General features: G+C 42.4%; 3 protein-coding genes across 5 annotated transcripts in view; 1 reads left to right on the top strand and 2 right to left on the bottom strand.

Annotated features, from left to right (window-relative positions):
• The window catches only part of serinc4 (serine incorporator 4), a 29,140-nt gene extending 19,223 nt beyond the window's left edge, over positions 1-9,917 (bottom strand). The window contains exon 1 of one of the 2 annotated variants that reach the window (XM_084913785.1): positions 9,693-9,917. In XM_084913785.1, coding sequence (XP_084769911.1) covers positions 9,693-9,719 — 27 coding nt within the window. In that variant the 5' untranslated portion in view covers positions 9,720-9,917. Of the gene's footprint in view, positions 1-5,415; positions 9,323-9,692 lie in introns of those variants that run through there. The other variant, XM_084913775.1, reaches the window with a different exon arrangement.
• Positions 9,918-10,861: 944 nt separating this feature from the next.
• hypk (huntingtin interacting protein K) lies at positions 10,862-13,373 on the top strand. 2 transcript variants are annotated; one of them, XM_084913558.1, is made up of 4 exons: positions 10,862-11,069; positions 12,301-12,356; positions 12,460-12,511; positions 13,153-13,373. In XM_084913558.1, exons 1-4 carry the CDS (start codon positions 10,908-10,910, stop codon positions 13,246-13,248), a joined length of 366 nt encoding a protein of 121 aa, XP_084769684.1. In that variant the 5' UTR covers positions 10,862-10,907; the 3' UTR covers positions 13,249-13,373. The 2 variants fall into 2 exon arrangements, with proteins under 2 accessions (XP_084769684.1, XP_084769725.1); XM_084913599.1 differs by lacking the exon at positions 13,153-13,373 and adding an exon at positions 12,832-13,132.
• Positions 13,371-18,559, bottom strand: mfap1 (microfibril associated protein 1). The gene is made up of 8 exons (XM_084913442.1): positions 18,342-18,559; positions 16,803-17,019; positions 16,571-16,709; positions 16,300-16,487; positions 15,579-15,848; positions 15,331-15,490; positions 14,474-14,563; positions 13,371-13,930 (listed from the first exon to the last, which is right to left on the bottom strand). The coding sequence occupies exons 1-8, from the start codon at positions 18,421-18,423 to the stop codon at positions 13,751-13,753; spliced, it is 1,326 nt and encodes a 441-aa protein (XP_084769568.1). The 5' UTR covers positions 18,424-18,559; the 3' UTR covers positions 13,371-13,750.
• Positions 18,560-18,994: the final 435 nt, after the last annotated feature.

Here is an 18,994-nt window from a genome sequence, read left to right as displayed (position 1 = left end):
AGAAACCTGCATGCTCATCTGCTCATGTGCTTCAGCAGCCTCTGCAGTCTGTCTGTATTAACTGTGTAGTTTCATATTGTAGATTGTATTTCTCTGCTTTGCTTTGTGAACTGTGTGCATATTTGCAGGCACTGGAACTGCACTATATGATTTATGAACACATGCACTAAATACTACAGGAGTAAATCCAGATGTATTATCACTCATCAATCAATCAATCAATCAATCAAAGCTTTATTTGTCACAAGCAGGTTGCCCTGCAGTGAAAATGGGACCCCCCCCCCCCCCCCCCCCCCCCGACCTTACACACATAACACAGACATCACATGGGGTTACAAGTCGGAGATCGGTAGCGTTACAGAAAAGAACACTGAAATGTACACAACAACGGGAGGGTACAAGAGGAAAAAAAGAGACCTCCACGTAGGACAGCACGAGAACAGGAAACAAAAAAACTCCTCCGCACAAAAAAGCACATGAATGGCCACAGCACAACATTGTGAAAGACATGACAAGCCACAGGGTTGGGTAGGGGATATCATAACACAATAAACACAGTGTGTACATCTGATCTGGGACTTTCGACTGCGCTGCCAGCTGACCCGATGTCCACATCATGGTGGAGGTAAGCGTCGAAGGCGTTGGAAGGGGAAGGGGGGTGAGTGAGTGCTTATCAGTGTAAGTGTATGTGTGTGCGTGTCCATAGTTCAGCTGAGACAGTGTCCTTCGCCCTATCAGGCTAAGTACACAGTCCTCCAGCCAATCCAGGTGGCCTTGCATGGGATGGGAAGAATAGTCATCACACAGTCGTTATCAGGGAGTGATTGTTCGGCTCCAGCCTTGGGCCTGCAGCTGGCGCTGTGGTGGTGTCCGCATTACGAAGTTGATTTTGTTGATTTTTCATGCAAGCAGCCCAGGAGAATTTCAAGCTGCTCTTTAACACTCTGACGCTGGTCTCTCAATCTCCCGTTGGAGAGCCGCAAGCCTCCCCATGATGGTATCAAACTTCTGTTCCGTGGTGTTGTCATTCTTTTGATTCTGAGACCTCACAACTGCAGTGATCCGTTCCGCAATGTGTTCCAACTTTCGCTCAAGGGTCTCATTTTGAGCAGGCCTCTCTCTGATGTATCCCCCCATACGCTCAATGGTGTTGTTTTGAGCCTTCACAGCAGCTGTAAGCGTCTCCAAGGTGTTGACCATGCTGCGTTCGTTGTGAGAGGTCGCGCCTCATCCCATCGCTTCGCATCATGTGTACTTCTTAATCTGATAGATAATGCAGAGAAGATTATCCAACATCTTCTCATTGAGGGGAAGACTGCATCAAAATAGATCTTTAATCTTGTTCAGTGGCTGAAAAATGATTTGATGAAAGACGATTAAATGGAGCGTATATCTCCTGATATCCCTCCCAGCTGAAGAATGGGTTTCCATTATGCACTGACTGCTCACATGGCTTCAAATCAGTCAGTCAGTGATGTTGCTCTGGTCATTTTTGTGGGGAACAGTTTCCGTTTGTTGGTGCTACCTTTTCTATTTTTGTAGATTACTTTAAATTTTGAAGAAGAAATATGTGCTTTATTAGAATTCTATAATTCTAAGATAGATTTTGGTCTATATTACAATATATGTATATATTAACACGTACATATGTGTGTTTGCTGCAGATTTTGGGATTCACACCCATGACTTGAATCTCCCATTCCACCACATCATAAAGGTTTTAACTGTGGAGCCCAGTGAGCTCATTGATGAGACTATTGTGATGTGGTGTGATGTCCTGCTCTGAGCAGCCGTCACAGAATGGTAAATGGACTGGTTCGTATATAGAGCTCTTCTACTCTGAGCATTCAAAGCACTTTATACGACTTGCTTCATTCACCCACCCACAAGCACCTTTATCTCTCTTTCCTTTGTCGTTTCTAACCTTCACACTGCGATGGATGAATCAGGGAGCAACGAGGTGAGTATCTTCTCCAGGAGCCAGGGATTGAACCCCCAACCTTCTGATTAGTAGATGACCAGCTCTACTGCTGTGGCTCCTCCTGAGCTACAGAATGGGTACACTGTGGTAGTAAAGGTCAGCAGCACTACCCAGGTAGGCCGTGGTGTTTTAACAATGCCGCTGCTAATGGACTCGAATGGTGCCAAGACAATATCCCCTGCACTACTGAACCACCAGCAGCCTGAAGCCAGTGATGCCACACAACATGGATCTATGCTGTCCTGTTGTCTCTGACCCGGACATCTGAATGTTACAGCAGAAATTCATGCTATCAGAGCGGGCAGCATACTTCCAGTCTTCTGTGTGAACTGTAGCTGCAGTTTTCTGTTCAAAGCTGACAGGAGAGCCACATAATGTGAACTTCTGCTGCTGCAGCCCACTTGCTTCAAAGTTTAACATCGTACATTCAAAGACGTTCTTCTACATGCCGCGGTTGTAACAGGTGGTTACTGCTGCCTCAATGTCCGCTCAAAGCAGTCTGACCATTTCCCTCTGACCTCTGACACCAGCAACACACTTTCACCCAGAGAACTGTCACTCAGGTTTTCTTCTTCAGACCAACCTCCCAGAGATGATTATGTGGGAAAATACAGTAGATCTGCAACAGACCCGCCCATCAGACACCAGCAACCACATGCACAGTCACTTAAACCAGCTTTGTTTACCACCTCTCTGTTTACTTTCTTACATACTGTACACATTTACATGCTTATTGTTTATTTGTCTATTAGTCAAGTTGTAGATTTGTTAATAATAATAATCTTTTATCTGCACTCTGACTGATGGTCTGACGGCCCAAAGAGAAGCATGGAGATACTGTAATAACTCCAAGTCACTTGATAATCACAAAATAAACTACTTTGTAAACTGAACACCTAAAACCATCTCTCAGCATGCAGAGCATGAGAAACCATAAATTGTCCTTTTTTGCATTCTGAACAAACCAGAACTGTTCATAATAAAGAAGTGCAGATGTTTCTGATGGAATAAAGAAAACTACACATAAACAAAAGGGAAACTTTATATAATTTATAAAAAAGGTTTATAAGTTGAGCCACCTTACAGACAGCCAGGTGTCTGCCCTGTGGCCTAGTTTAAGGTTCATAATGCAGGATTACTGGTCACAGAGCAAAGTTGGGCCATGGAGATTAAACCAAAAACATGAATAATCACTTTCATTTAAAAACAGCCAAATAAAAGAGTGGGTCACACAGCTTATTCAGGGCAGACCACAGACTGTTAGGTACAGAGTGAAGACTAAACGTGGAGGAGTTTGTGAGATAGAGACGGAGTCTTCATTCAGGCATTCATGGACGTTTGCATAAATGAGCCAGGTTGTCCTGTCAAATCACAAATGTAAGAATATTATTTCAGAAACACAGGAGTCACTCAACGTGTTACTTCTACATGATGACGATCTCATCTGCACCTTTCCAAGTATTAAGTGCTAATCCTGACCCACATCTGCCTTTCACTTTGTATCGCAAAAGGACCTCTGTCAAGTTTATGTATTTTAATCTATGTATATTTCTTATAATATGTCCTTTGCATTTTATTTTCATCCACGGAGGTTTGAGGGCTTCACCTTAATGGAAGAGCAACATGGTGGTGGGAAGGGTTTCGCTGCTTTGTGAAAAGGCAAATTGTTCAACAACAGAACATTTCTCAGTGTGATAAAGTAAAGAACTACATGAACTATCCTGCAGAACATTAAAGCTTTACAGAATCCACAGAAACCCGTGTGCACAGTTTGAAATCTAATGCTGAGCGCCTTTAAGCCTCCATGCACTTATAAAGCTCCAACTGTACAACATGGATCTGACAGGACGTTATATTTTACAGAAAAGAAAGAACCCCAATGATAAGACAGTCCCCTATGGGGAAGAAGAACTCCCCTTTCAAATACTCACTGAATCATGGGAAACGTCCCTGCATACACAGCAGCAAAGCTAGCGAATGGTTCAGGGTCACCTGACCCGTCCCTAACTATATGCTTTATCAAAAGCAGAGCGGGTCTCTGTCTCCCGAACACAAACTGGGACAACTGGACTTTACTGGGACTCCCTGAAATATATCTTATATAAGAGTAATATGAACTCTTTTCCTTTCAGTATTCTTGCTGCACAGGTTCAGGAACGCTGTCATGAACACAGTTCGTTGTTGCACAAATCCAGGTTAAAATTCTACCACACATGCAAACCAAGAAATAAGACAACGTACATAAAAACAATCTAGAAATACAGCTGATCCTGGCCTAAAGGTAATTCATGAAGTGTAGCAAAGGAGGAAAGTGACCTGAAAATCAAGCAGGCTTTGTTCTCTGAACTAAAGAGGAGCGGGACCTTCCAGGTTTCTACCAGTGCACAATCCGTCATGGTGTGGGTGCACAGGTCCACATAACATCGATAAATGCATATTCATGAAAGCCCCATAAGCTAACATAAGCTGCTATTAATGTGATGTGTTCTTAGCAAAGGTCTTGCTTATTTCAGACAGATAATGCCAAAACCTCATTCTGCACATATCCCACCAGCATACTCTAACCTGGTCTGGCTGCACCTCAGACCTGCCCCCCACTGGGAGCGTTTGGACGTAACATTAAGTAAAGTATGGAAGTATGGAAACAGGACTGCTTTCAACAGGTCTGTGGTTCTATGATAAACAGGCCAAATACAGCTTCAAATCCAAAATCCAAAAGTAAATCACTTTTTACTAATGGAGAGCAAATTAAAGGCAAATGATGCAGAATGTTCAGAGTATCATGTTGCACATTACTAAACCGAAGACAACGCTGCTGCTGCCGAAGAAAAAAACTGTTCTTTAGTTCTATACTGCTGAGCAAATGAACAAATCTGGACCCAAAACAATCTCGGGCTACGTCTCAACACTGCAATGAGGCATTGAGTCCCATTGTCACTGGTGAGAAAAATCAAACATCTAGCCATGCAGTCTGCAGTGAAAGAGTGCACTGCTGCAGTAGGATGCCAGCACTGCAAACAGTCAGTAAAAAAGCTTGTAGTTTACTCACGTACATTTATTGTTTAACAGCACTGGCTCAAAGTTATTGTCCAGAGTAATATTTACACATTTCTATAGCATCTGTACAATATATGTCCAATGCTGACCTGGGACCAGCAACAACATTAAAAAGCTCCTTACACATTAATATGTTTCTGCGTCCTGTAACTGATTATTTCTACATTGCTGTCCTTCTACTTTTTAATAAAAACAAATGCAGCTACAGAAAACTCTTAATAGCTACAGTGAATCTAACTGACTGAATAAAAGCACTTCAGTGAGTATGCACAATCATCTCATGAGTAAATTCCTTTAGTTTAATGCATTACAAACTAAACTGACACTGAAAAAGGCTCAAACAGACTCCAGCTGTGCTGCTGCTCACCAGCTCTCACCTGATAGGCCACCATGTTGAGGAAGTAGTTGTAGACCCCGCTGCGGTTCATCCCCTGAGTGGCTGACATCGTGAACTGCTTTTCCTCGGCCGCCACCACCCTACATTTGGCCATGAACGTCCGGCACAAGCGGCTTCTTTTTCCAAGTGCCTACAAAGATGGCATCCTCACATCCTCAAAGAGGCCAGAACGCAGCGTCTAATGGGTTTTTCAGCAAAATGTAAAAAAAAGGAAAGATGCACAGTCCGGCAGCTTGTTTCTGCACGCTCTCTTATGCTGGATTAGCGGTAAATCTAGTCCAACTAGGCTCTCTGCAGATGAGACATGAGAGCTGTGTTGTTCTCAGTCCAGCCTCACAGAGGAATCAGTTGTTTTTTCGCCCATATCCTGCGTGCTTTGGCTCTGCTGCCGAGTTGGGCGCTGCCAGAAAATAGGGAGAGGTGGTGGCGAATGCCCGGTGCCCTCCCTCTCTCCCCCAGTCAGATTAGGCAGAGAGTGTGTGTGGGGAGGAGGGAGTGGGAGAGAAATGACGAAGAGGAGGAGGGGGAGGGAGAGAAGGAGAAGGAGGAGGTCAACAGGGATCATGTGCCAGTCCCATCTGTCCCTTTCCATTCCCTATTCCCAGCATTGCACAAAATCCACAGCACAATGAGATTGGGCATGTTTAATCCAGATTTGGAAAATTAAACAATTATCCTGTGTGACTTCTGGAAGCTTGACTCGCAGTTTTCTCCGAGACCTGGGCCAAGTCTGAGAGAGAGAGGCCCACATCCGTAATCCCAACGAGTTATCGTGATTGCACTACGACCCAGAAATGTTAAAGCAGGACGCGCTGGACGGCTTTCTGCCTGTGATGGGTCAACAACGGCATCAGTACATGTGCTTAATGATAAACAGGCCAATGGATTTGGAAGGCCTCTAATGGGAGAGTAATAAGGTATTAGGCAAAAATGAACAAAAGACAATATATTTATTATTAAGTTACCCAGACAGTGTGTGTGTGATGTTGGGATGGACTGCTCAGCAATCATTTAAAGGACTTACAGCTCCACAATCCAAGCTGCTGCACTCTGCAGCTCCATGAACTGTTAGTATTTTTCTTTGTGCTTTTATTTGATGAGTTTCTGTGTAAAAAGATATCAAATATCGCATGATAAAAGCCGATTATGCTCGTGGGGGGAAACCATACCCTGCAAGTTCAGCTTTCCCATTGCAAAGCTGCTACACTCCTCGTCGCCAGCTCTGTTCTACAATCTGACATTTGTGAAAACAGTCCATGAATTCCTCAAAGGGACAAAGCTGGTCAGTACTGAGGTGTAAAAGCTACTTGGAGCTGGATATGTGCTAAAACACTCTTCTGTGTTGCACAGCGGCAGTGAAACGAGACGACGGCAGCGGCTGAAAAGCGCTGAGTGCATGAGGAGAGAGTCAGATTAGATTTGGGTTAGTGTGCAGGGTGGCGCACTGGGATAATCCCATCGCTGTTCCAGCCCTCCTCTCAGACAGGATGACCTTCACCAGCGCAGGCACAGCATTATTGCAGCCTGTTACTCTATCTGAGTGAAACCTTCTACTGAAGCTGCAGAGATTCTCCAATGTGCAGCATGTTTAGGAAATAATACACAGCAGTCTGTGCTCCCGTATGGAGACAAAAACCCAACAAAATAACATGTTTAGCTACAAGTTTACTTAGTTACTGCTGTGTCTGACAGATTACATGATGAAGGCCAAGTGTCCTCAGGACCCGTGGGATTTAGAGCCCCTGCTTCAGTAAACAGCCACCTGAGTACAATGCATTACAAAAACATCCAACTGTAAAAGATCACTTTGTTATTTGCAGATATATTAAACTGTCTGTTCACTGTTATGCTGATGCAAAGCAAAAGCAGAGAGTCACAATGCTGTCGTGTTCAGCTGCTTTAATGAGTTGTTCTTGGTACTGAACCTCTGTGCATGTACGCTGGAAAAAAGCAGCTTGTGCCAGGATCGTGTAGCCTCTGGAGAGGAGACACAGTCCTACCAGATTTACCTTCATGGGATTGAGCAATAAAGAAGAAGTTGAGTAAGAGGGAACATCAGTGGTTAACCTGGTTCAGGCTTGGATTTACAAAGCCAGTCAATGAAGACTCTTCCAGAATCTTCCAGCAAGTCAGTTGTAGGATTATCAGTGTGAGGCTCATGGAGACACACGGAGCTCTGTGATCATGGTGAACATGCTGACCACAGCCAGCATTACCAAGAACAAGCTCACTGCCACATATTCATTCACAGCAATTTCACAGAAAAGTACTTTTTAACAATTTACTTGAAAAAAACTAGCTGACCTAAGATGCTTTCATAATGTCTATCTAGTCCCTGTATATAATACATTGTAAATAAATACAGATACACAAGACGATCAAATCAATGTAAGATGACCAACACGAGAAGAATAAACACTAAAGGACTGAAAGGTGATGCACGCTGGCTGTGAATGTACACAAAGACCAGGGGAGGAAACTGTGGAGGACTCAGGACACGACTGTGTTCTGCTGTCTCCCTGAGTGTGGGTGTCCCGCTCCCAGGATTCATAACCTTTCACCTGCATGCATGTTACAACTCAAAGTGCTTTTATTCAAATATATTTAGTAAAAAAATCCAATGAAAATGACAGAAATGAACCAGATGATGTAACTTTGCATGTGTTTGATAACTCTCTCTTGGAGCTGAGTGGGTATTATTCAGAGAACCAGTAACCCACTTAGGAAGGCTTCTCCAGGCCACAAATGTCCACACTAACTTTAAGAACAAACATTGTTTGATGTCATTTCCTTAATTTCACTTTAGATTATCCCCTCCAACAAGTGTGGGTGTAAACCAGTTAGTCACTGTGACAAACACGTGTTGCTCTCAGCGCTCCGGTCGGCTGCGGAGGGTCTGGCATTCCTTGGGGCCCCTTTCACTCTTGGATAATTACTGCTGCCTTGTGGGAGAGGAGGAAGTGCCAGCGAGAACAAACAAAAGCAAATTAGAGGATGCAAATCCGTGCTTGAGTGAATGTGCTCGATCTATGGTTTCAATAGGCCTGTGCAATGACCGTTGGCTGAAATCCAAGCCTTGTTTTCATTTATCACAAAAAATTCAAAATTGATCCCTTTGTTATTATTTAGGAATCTTACAGACAAACCTGAGCGCTCTAAGCAGCGCTGGTCCTGGTGGGTAAATAAAAGCTGTGAATTTTTACCAGATTTTACAAACAATAGGAATGTTTCTTCCCATAGAGACACAATGTACCCATTCATAGCTCTGACAGAACGGCGTGTTCATACTCTGAAGGATTACACAGACGACAGATTATTACACACTGCATTTTTTCTACTGACAGCTTAACTTTGGGGAAAGTGCTGCTTTCATTGGTCTAACATCAAAATCTGATGCCATCCTTTTTATTCTAGCACAGGAACATTGTGTACATACACAGTGCTCAATAATTATGTTCCTGAAAGGTGGTTTCCAATATTTACATCAATTGCCCAGTACAATTGTTTGGTTTTTAAGGGGGGGGTCTCCTAAATAGAAGTACTTCTCACTGCCATCGCTCGCACTGACAACATGAACGTATACAGGCGAAGATGTATGAGGATCTAAATATGACATTACTTTGGACCTCTGACCTCTTCTTCAAGGCCAAATAAGGTCACACTTTCATAACTATGATCTACTTTTACATTTCACATCTGCTTTTCTTTCAAGTTCACACAGAAATGATTTGATCTTTAAAGGAAGTTTCGTTAAGAGAAAGAGAATGAGCTGCTTAGTTAGCTAGAAATGTACTGTAGTACATAATAGACTCAAGTTATTCATGTCCAGTTATTAACAAACTAAACTAACCAATAACTTCATTGCTAATGTATTATACAAAATAAAATGGGAAATGACAAAAGCCTCCACTTTGCACTTGTTTTTACTGGAATACAAACTTCTTAAAGTACGTTTAAAAAAATCAAAGAAAACTAAACATATAAAAATACAATAATATTTTCTGAAAAATAAATACTCAGAGAGTGAGCTGCCTCAGCGGCGGTCTGCACTCTCTGAGTATTTCTTGTTATATATATAAAAAAATATATAATTACATAGAATCTGTTAGTCCCACTGGTTCTCAGCGCTGATTGGGTGACAGTTAAGAGGTTGTATGCAACATTTTAATCCTTTTGGGAATCAGAGGAATTTCATTTTATTAGATGTTTTCTATTCTTGTGTGTTTCTCAGGCTGTTTGCTTTCTGCAGAGTCTCACCTGTGGCCGAAGCCAGCGTCCTGTCATCGCGTTCCTGAGGCCCCGGGTGATGAGATCTCCAAAACTGTCAAGCAGGCATCAGTCATAAAGCAGGATGAAGGGGTTGGTATGACGGGAACAATGTGTCTCCGGCCCCGGTGGCATCCCTCCAGCTGCTCGCGACCCCACGCACCTCCTGAAGGAGGAAACCACAGAGCACTGAGGTGGTTTTTCAGTCCCACTCGAGGCTGAAAGCACCAACAGGTTTCTCTTTCTTTTAATCTGATTACAGTGGTGGGTGGATTGGAAAAGCTCAAGTACACAGAAGGGCTGGAAAAGTCTGGACACACAGGAAATCTGTTGCAGTGGTGGAAGAACAGGTAAACCTCTTAGAACAGACAGGAATAGAACGAAGAGGAGTACAGAGAGATTTAGTTATCCGGAGACAGACAGCACGTAATCCGGTTATTTGTTTTTGTCTCAAAAATAACAAGACAGTAAGTCATGCTATCCTTCCTCAAACCTGTGGGTAGGTTTAAATATTAGTTTAGATCCAGAATTTAAAAAAATAAAATAAACAGACATTTCCTTCCCGAGCATCTCTGATGCATCAGACTGATCATCTGATCAACTGACTGTTGTTGGTTTACTGGAGCCTTCCACAAACTGTTGTTTATGCTCTCTGCTGTTATCACTGTAACACATTTCTCTGCTCAGTGTCACAGGGGACCACACTGGATTTAATCGTTGTGCTGTATTTTGGATATATGGATCATCTAACTGATCATAAATATTGATCAGACTGACGACAAATTCCTTTTTCTTAAAAAAAAATACAATAAAATAAATCTGGTGTCCTGTAAGACATAGTCATGGTGACCAAACGCTTACCTAAATTATGTATACACATATCCATTACAAGGTTGAGCAACATTGCAGAATCATATTTGACTACATGAAATAAAGATATTACAGTATCTACGGACAAATATGAATGAGTTCTTCCTCACAAACAAGTCTCATGCAGTATTTTTAAACTGAACACTTTCATTTTTGTTGTGTGTATCTTATGATTTAATTAATTTTGTTGACAGTTTTTTGTTATTGCTATTTTTAAAGAACTTTTTGTTTTAAGGGAGCTGGAATTTTATTTTTTAAAGCTTTCCGGTACTACCCCGTATTCCATCCGATAGTTCTAGGAACCGTCCTCTTTGTTCCGGCGTTACTCGAGCAAACATGGCGGCGGAAGGGGATGTCGATTTGGACTTGGAAGCCGAGGAAAACTGCACCGGGAAGCCGGCAGAGAAGCCTCGGAAACATGACAGCGGGGCCGCTGATTTGGAGAGAGTGACAGACTACGCGGAGGAGAAGGAAATCTCCAGCTCTGATTTAGAAACGGTGAGAGCAGCGGGCTAACGTTAGCACCGGAAACATGCGGTCCGTGCTGCCGTCGTTCGTTTCCCGCACAGCATCACTGACACAGAACCAAGTCTAGTGTGTTTGGTGTGTAGCTTGTGTTTTATACACACTTGATCTGCGCGAGTTTTGCCTGTTTTCATGCTAGTAGCTAACGTTTGCGCAATTATGTAACGTGAGTGATAAACTCGGTAACTAATTGCTTCGTGGCTCGCCAGGTAAATCCGCACACCGGTTTTCTTTAAAACAAGTAAAATATGTTTTAAAAAAAGACACGACAGCCTCACAGCTGAGACAGAGCATGCTGCACATAGAAGAGCAGCGTTATAGAGAGCGCACATGTCCTGTCAGGCTTCTGTTTTTAAATGTCTCTCATTAGCTCCGGTATGAAAAACGAAAACCTATCAAACGTTAGGGACGTAATCACAATCCCCTAAAGTTGATTCTGTCCATCTGGACGTGGGAGAAACGTTTTGTCACTCATCCAGGTAACTTCCTCATTCTCAGCTGACTGCAGGTTTCAACCTTTTGGGGATTTCCTTCCCTGGATGATTGAGCGACGTAATCACAACTTTAAAGTAATTGCTCTCCCATTATGAGGCACATCTAGTAATCAAATAGGGTTTACCCCACTGATGCCTGCATCAGAAACTAGTAAAATGCTGCCTGACATCATTTTCCAAGCCCACTCCACCGCAGCGCCTCCTGAAGACCTTCAGGTTATATTTCGACCTAAAGGAAAAAATGAACTACTGCACACCAACTCACGATATGATAGAGCAGCACGGAGTGAGACCAGAGAAGTATTTCAGTTTTTATCACCTTGAAACCTTGTTTCTTGACAAAATACCAATAATTAACGCCTTTTGGATAAATGCACATTTTAATATTCATTCGTAAACACATTGCGTGTGGCACACACAAATATTTGTGGTGCTTCCTAATGAGTGGTGACGTGACTAGATTATTCCCATCATTTGTGCGACCGTCTGTTGGCGTTTGAGTCATGAAATGTGTACGCACTGTATACTTTGAGTTGTGAGCATGACTTTATTTACTTGTAACATTTACTATTTTAAAAAAAATCATTAATTTGTGAGACAAAATGCTTGGACGTGTAGAACAGAGATTGTCTGGGTTGCGACATTCTTCATGTTTGACACATAGGAAGGTGAAAAAACATAAATGCTATAAACAGTGTTTCCTGTCACAGGCCATGTCAGTGATTGGAGACAGAAGGTCGCGGGAACAGAAAGCCAAGCAGGAGAGGTAAGAGCAGCTTCATCTGTAACTGAAGTGTTGGCTCCCTGTTGCCTCAGTCACTGTAAAAGACCCAGGAGAGTCCCGATGTTTTATTTATTCCTGCTTTCAGAGAAAAGGAGTTGGCCAAAGTCACCATCAAGAGAGAGGACGTAGAGCTAATTGTAAGTTGTTTTTAATTATTATATTATTTATTTTACTTTTTGTGTATTAATCCATTTAGCTGTTATACAACCACACAAATGCTGGTTCACTACATGGTCTAAAGTATGTGGACACTAACGCCGTGTGACCCAAACCCAAAAAGTTGATTCTGTTTTTAGTTGTGGTCAAAATGATAAATATGAGCATCTTGGACCAGAATCAAAAACACTTCTATTGATAATTGACAAAAATCAGATCTCAGCGATCTGAAAGTAGCAGAATTCCTAAAAGCTTCACTTGAAACGATTAGAACTGGAATTCCTTTCCTTTGATTTCCCAGGTGATCGCAGCGTATGAGCCTGGCTCTACAGTGGAGTAGTTCCTTCACACAGTCACTACATGTGTGCACATACGACTTTTATGTTACCTTATTAAGTCCTGACTATTATTGTAAATTGGTGATCTAAAAATAAAATTCAACAGTTGGACCAGTGCTGTCTAAAGTTTGTTGATTGGAGCATGGTAATGGAAACTATCAAATATTAAACCTACGTTTTAAATTACATCAGTGTGTTACAGAAGGAATCGTCCTGAGCCAAACTGTAGTTTTTATAAAACCAGTTGTCTTTACGCTTCTTTTGGTGTCCGTGTTGTTGTCCAGATGTCTGAGATGGAGATTTCGAGGGCCGTGGCTGAGCGCAGTCTGAGGGAACACATGGGGAACGTGGTGGAAGCTCTGGTGGCTCTGACCAACTGAACAAACATGACTGACACTGGACTGCTTCATTAGGCTCATCGGTCACACTGGGTGGTTAAACTGTCGTGGTGTCATCTTTACTGTTGTTTTTTTTTTTTTTTAAATAAAAGTTGACATTTGGCTTCTTTCATGTCCATTTATGAAAAAAGAAAACACACTGCTTTTATTGGAATAGTCATCAAACATCAGTAAACACCGAGGAAAAAGGAACGAGTCAGTGGGAGACTGTGTGTACTAAATGTTGAATTTACAAAATTACATCACAAGCCATCGTCCAATGACATAGAAACCTCTTTTTGAAAGTTTTACAGCTGAAATCCCACCAGCTGCATCTCCTGTAGATTTCATGGAGCCAGCAGTGATGGTGCACCTTACAATCAGTCCATCTGCTGATTTCCTTCCACGTCACAGTCCAGAAAAACAGACCATCAGGCTGCAGCTCAGTCTCTCAAAGTCTTTACAGCTGCACCGTGGGCCTGCTCATATCCTCTTCATGTGCATCTTAAGTCTTCCTCTTCTTCACGGTGGGCCGGTCAAACACGTCCCTCACGCCTGCTGCCTTCTGCTTGAAGAACTTGGTGTTCTGAGCGCTCTCTTGAGCCCAGGCAGAGTCGAACGACGTGGTGTCCTGGTCCACCAGGTGGGTGTACTTTGTGCGTCCAGACCGACCAAAGTTTTTCACCTTTGCAGGAAACACAAACCAGAAAAGATCAGAGAGCACCGTGATTGAAGAGAAAAAGAAACTCTTTTTGCTATTGCCTGAATAAGATGCACTGTTATTGTCTCTACTGCTCTGTGCAGCACAAGAGGTTCTCTCAGCGGAAACAGCAGCAGCAGGTCAAAGACGACTGTTTAGTCATTAAAGCTTCAAAACAAGTACTGATTTATGAAAACGCACAAATAAACATGCAGATTAACAATAAATATCTGCAAGTGCACCAAGTAAGCAGGTCCAAGCTAGCTGGAGTGCTGAAGCACACAAGGACATTTAATTTCACAACATAGCCGTCCAAATGTCTTCAGAACAACAAGACACAAATGTAAAAACATGGTTAAGTGTTTACATCCTCCTCTCTAAGGTTCCAACTAGATCTCCTGAGAAACAGCACAAACACCTGAAAACCATTTAACCTTATTTTTCATATGAACACAACGCTGTTATAACAATGTTCAGTGAAATAGTCCAGGCTACGATGAAGATGAGGAAAATGCAAACGCCACTGACCTGCATAACTTTGGGTAGGATGGTTTTGTTGAAGTGATCCTCCAGAGTAGGTGCACTGAAATCTCTCTTGTACACGTCCTCCTCCTCGTCCTGCAAAAGAAAAACACATCCTGACACTTAGACTTATCGCTGACATCATCAGCTAATATCCTGCAGCTTGGATCAATGTTCCAGGGATGAGCCAGAAGGTCAGAGATGTTACGACTATAAAAGCGTTTTGGTGTAAAAAAAAGTCAGGACATTTTAAAAAGCTCACTGATACAAGAGTTTGCTGTTGAGGACAAAACAGTACAGGCCTGGTGCTTGTTTAAAGTTCACATCCACAAGGATTACATGCATCTCCTGCACTGTGTGCGGTACATATATCCTGCTTTTTTCAGACAGTACCACCAGCCCACTGAAGCTCAGCATCCCTGTGTGCACGCACATAACATAAACAAAATATCCAACATGTACTCAACTTTACTGAAAATCATTTTATCATCTGTCTCTGGTTGATTAAACTAAACTACAGTCACCTGACCTTTGGCACACAAATCCAAATTAATTCATTTCTAGGTGAACTAACTCTGCTTTACTCAACTACATGCAGGTAAATGCATAGAAAGTATTTGGTGCAAAGACATCCTCCTCAAATAGTTTGATTAAAAAATACAAGAAAAGGGGGATGGAAATCAAGAAATTAATTCAAAGGTAAGTCATATAATGAGAAATTAAAGTATTATTGCTTTGCTACATGTAACAAATGTTTTAGGTTCTTAGGAGAAACTCAGCAGAAAAGCCCTGGGTCAAGCTGGGACATTTGGGGGAAGCTCAGTTAGATGGTGCAGCTAGACTGAAGCACTGTGGTGACTCACCATGAAGAAGGCTCCTCTGTGGTAGTACTTCTGGAGGAACTTGTATTTTCCTTTGGTGGCTTTGTTGGTGACGACCTTGCCGTTGTTGCGCAGCTCGGCCCTGCGCTCCTCCTCAGTCAAGCTGTGGAATCTCTCGATTTCAGACTTCTCCTTCTCGAAGCTGAGAACAAACAACACTCATGATCTCTTCTCTGGATGTTCCTTTATCACAAATTCATTTTCAGTCACTCAAACTGGTGTTTACTTACGCTTCTCGTGCCTCTCTGTCCCTTTTGATGCGCTTCAGCTCTCTGACCTTCCAGGCTTCGTATTCCTCCTCCTCGTTCTCTCCATCGGTGTCCAGAGCGTCCAGAGCAGCCAGCGTGCGCCGGTTCTCCTCAAACTCCTTCTTGGCCTCTTCCTCCACGATCTTGAGGGTATAGCGCCGTCGCTCCTCCGCCTGCCTCTTCGCTTCGGCCTCCAACTCTCTCTGCCTCTGCTCCTCTGCTTCACGCTCTGCCACTGTGACTCTCTCTTTTCTGTGGAGAAAACAGTTCATGTGCTCATTAATGTTAAGGGCCTGGTATTCAGGCCGGTGTTGTTGTGATCTGCTTCCATCTAAAACACAAAGCGCACTGCAGCTTTAACAGGAATAAAGTGTTAGGGAGTTACTTTGACAGAAATGTTTGGCTCTACTCGAGCTCTTTCCAAACACATTTTTGAGTGTGAACAGCTCCAGACTGTACTGTATCTTTCCAAATAACATGACTGTTCTGGATAAATGAGACACAGCACACTTGATAAAAGACTCATCATTCACTCATATGTTTTCTCCATGCTGCTAATTTTTGTTCCTTCAGTAATGCAAGCAGACACTTCTTGTGTGTCTTGATCTGTCAACATTCTGCACAGAAAACTGACCGTCGCATGTCTGCGACTGATAAATACGGTCTTTGGATTTACGTTGTTCTACAAACTTTCATCTCGTACTTGCGGATGAAGACAGGTTTGAGCCGCGGCTCTGCTTCGTCCTCGCTGTCGGTGTATTCCTCGTATTCAGACTCCATCTCCGACTCGTCTCCTGATTTCCCCTCTTCCTCCACCTCCATGACCTCCATCTCTTCATTCTTTCTATCCAAGGCTCGCTGACGCATCATTGCTCGCCTTCTCTCGATTTCCTGTAAGTGACCAGAAGAAAAGAAACATGTCTTAGTACAAACAGGTGAAGAAAAAAAACTGACAAATTTAAGCTTTGAGGCACCTCATCATCCACTTCTTCTTCCTCCTCCTCTTCATCTTCACTACTCTCCTCTCGCTGTGGGTGCCACGTGCCTTCATCAGAGTCTTCGCTGCTCTCAGCCACAACTTCAGGCTCTGCTATCTGTCTGTGTCTTGCAAGCCTGAGGACAAACAGGCACAAATCATGTTCACGTCAGCTTTCCAACACGATCGTTTTGGTGAACTTGAATCAGATTGTAAACGTTGGGCGCCACCTCTCTTCCACGTCCTCAGAGACACGGTTCAGCAAACGCCTGAGACGTGGATCAGAGACGTCCTCCTCCTCCAGCTCCACCTCTGGCTCCATTTCTTTTCCCTTCTTCACAAACTGGAAGTCTTCTTCTTCTTCATCAGACGACTCCATCGGCGCGTAGTCAGGGCGTTTACCCGACACATACCTTTTCACCTTCACCTTCTCCATGGAGAGTTCACCTGGCACACAGAGACACACAATCCTCTTAATCACACTTGAACCTACGTAAAGTTTTCCGATTAGGAATACCAGCTCAGCAGAACCACAAATAATACCAACTTTGCAGTTTCTCATTTTAATGTTTAGCTAAGACCAAGTCATAAATATCATCATTTATTACTGCTAAATAAATCATTACATGACAAACTGATCACCAGAAAACTGCTCGACATAATGATTTAATACCTTTCTCACAGGACATGCAAATCATAAAAAGTCATCTTAAAAGTACCTAAACCTGAATTTATTTAATATTATACAATACTGGTAACCCCAAATGAATGATTACACACAGTTTGTTTTTCAGTTATTATTTAAGTCACTTCTAATATCCAATTTCTTTGTATGTAGCAAATCTAGTAAAAACCTTTTAAAAAAATACTTTTATTAATCAACGAATCCTCTGACATGAAGCATAATTTTAATTCAGAACAATTTTCTTCTTCTTCTAAGTAAGAAATAAATCCACCTTTTCTTAAGCACACGTGACATCAAACTGAGTGTATTTACATGTATATATTAGTGCTATTTCTTACATTTGTAAACTCTGCAACATATTGTATTATTTAATTAGTTTAGTCTGTTGCTGTCTTGGAGCAACTGTAACCCACATAATTTCCTTGGGGATTAATAAAGTATTCTGATTCCGACTTTGGGGTCACTGGTCTTTAAGTAACTGCAATGCCTGACAGTGCTGATGTCTGTGTATATACGTCCTCACTGGCTTCAGGCCGCTCGCAACACGCTGATGCGGACAGTTTTTTCTACTCTTGACTCTGTATTATGTCACACAGAGGAAATATCCCCAACTGGGTCATGTCACCTGCTCTAAAAACCTTCTGTTTAGGAAGACCAGCCAATGAAACCTTTGGCTTAAAGACGAAGGAGCTCGTTTAACACAGAGTGGACTGAGAGTTAATCTGAAGTGTAAATCGTGCAAACCACAAACTGAAGCACCCCGCAATAAAAACGTGGCTCTGTTTTAATGCAACTCCACTCTGAGGCCGCAGGTAGTGCAGGATCCCATCAGGTTTATTGAGACCCGTTATCCAACTACAACACTACAGCTATGTAGACGAAGATAATTTTGTAACATGTTCCGTCAATTCTTAAATTGTTACAGCCAGGACACTAATGTTATTAAATTAAGTTAAAAAAAAAAAGTACAGTCCAATTTTTTCCAGCATATATCTTCGTACATAAATTTACTATCAGCTTTGCTACTCCAGCTAGCTAGCTTAGCACGCAGCTAACACCCTGCTTGCTAACCGCACAAGCTCACCTTTTTCATTCCGGACCGGCACGGCTCCGGCCGTGGACTGGATCGGTGGAAGCTTCATGTTTAGGGCTTCGCGACTAGACATGACCGCCCGGTCGACGATATGCAACCGTACAAAGATTAAAAAATGAGTATTTCACTTTGACAAAACGAATTCCTCGTCGTCGCTCAAATCAAACGGAAGTTTGACACAATCGGCGAACGGACAGGAAGTAAATTTGCTCCGACAGTTCTTCCGCCGGTGAGCGGTGACTGTGTACATTTCTCTTTAATACAGAAGATAGGAAGTATTTGGTTTACACAGGAAATATGTTTGCGAAAAACGAAAAGTTAACTTTCTAAAACAGGGAAGGGTGAAAGTGTATGTTAATATTCTGAAACGTTTTATTGTAACATCGCCCTCTGCAGGCTGCTGAGCTAAACACATTCATTCTTTTTATACGAATAAATCAAATTATTTATTGTTTTCTTGGTTAAAAAGTAGAATAATTTCAAATAATCCCATATGTTTTAAATGTGGACATGTAACATGTAAAGGAGTCACTAAAACTCTTAAATCATCTTTAATGAAGTAGAGTTATCAGGTCGCTTCAAGAGAAAAAATGCAAATGACCTACATCTCCTTGTTGTTTTATATTAGCTTATTTATTTTCTGT

This window comes from Perissodus microlepis, chromosome 1 (assembly GCF_051167445.1).
Source record: "Perissodus microlepis isolate ML-2025 ecotype Zambia chromosome 1, ASM5116744v1, whole genome shotgun sequence".
NCBI lineage: Eukaryota > Metazoa > Chordata > Actinopteri > Cichliformes > Cichlidae > Perissodus > Perissodus microlepis.
Note: the sequence above shows the minus strand (reverse complement) of the source record. Positions and strands in the feature narration are given on the sequence as shown.

What these genes read in the sequence shown, in the direction of transcription:
- hypk (XM_084913558.1), top strand. Translation starts at nt 10,908, where the DNA reads ATGGCGGCGGAAGGGGATGTCGATTTGGACTTGGAAGCCGAGGAAAAC. An exon ending in CCAGCTCTGATTTAGAAACG is followed by an intron (nt 11,070 to 12,300) that starts GTGAGAGCAGCG and finishes TTCCTGTCACAG; the next exon opens with GCCATGTCAGTGATTGGAGA. An exon ending in CAGAAAGCCAAGCAGGAGAG is followed by an intron (nt 12,357 to 12,459) that starts GTAAGAGCAGCT and finishes TCCTGCTTTCAG; the next exon opens with AGAAAAGGAGTTGGCCAAAG.
- mfap1 (XM_084913442.1), bottom strand. Translation starts at nt 18,423, where the DNA reads ATGTCTAGTCGCGAAGCCCTAAACATGAAGCTTCCACCGATCCAGTCC. An exon ending in GCCGGTCCGGAATGAAAAAG is followed by an intron (nt 17,020 to 18,341) that starts GTGAGCTTGTGC and finishes TCTGTGTGCCAG; the next exon opens with GTGAACTCTCCATGGAGAAG. An exon ending in TCTGAGGACGTGGAAGAGAG is followed by an intron (nt 16,710 to 16,802) that starts GTGGCGCCCAAC and finishes GTTTGTCCTCAG; the next exon opens with GCTTGCAAGACACAGACAGA.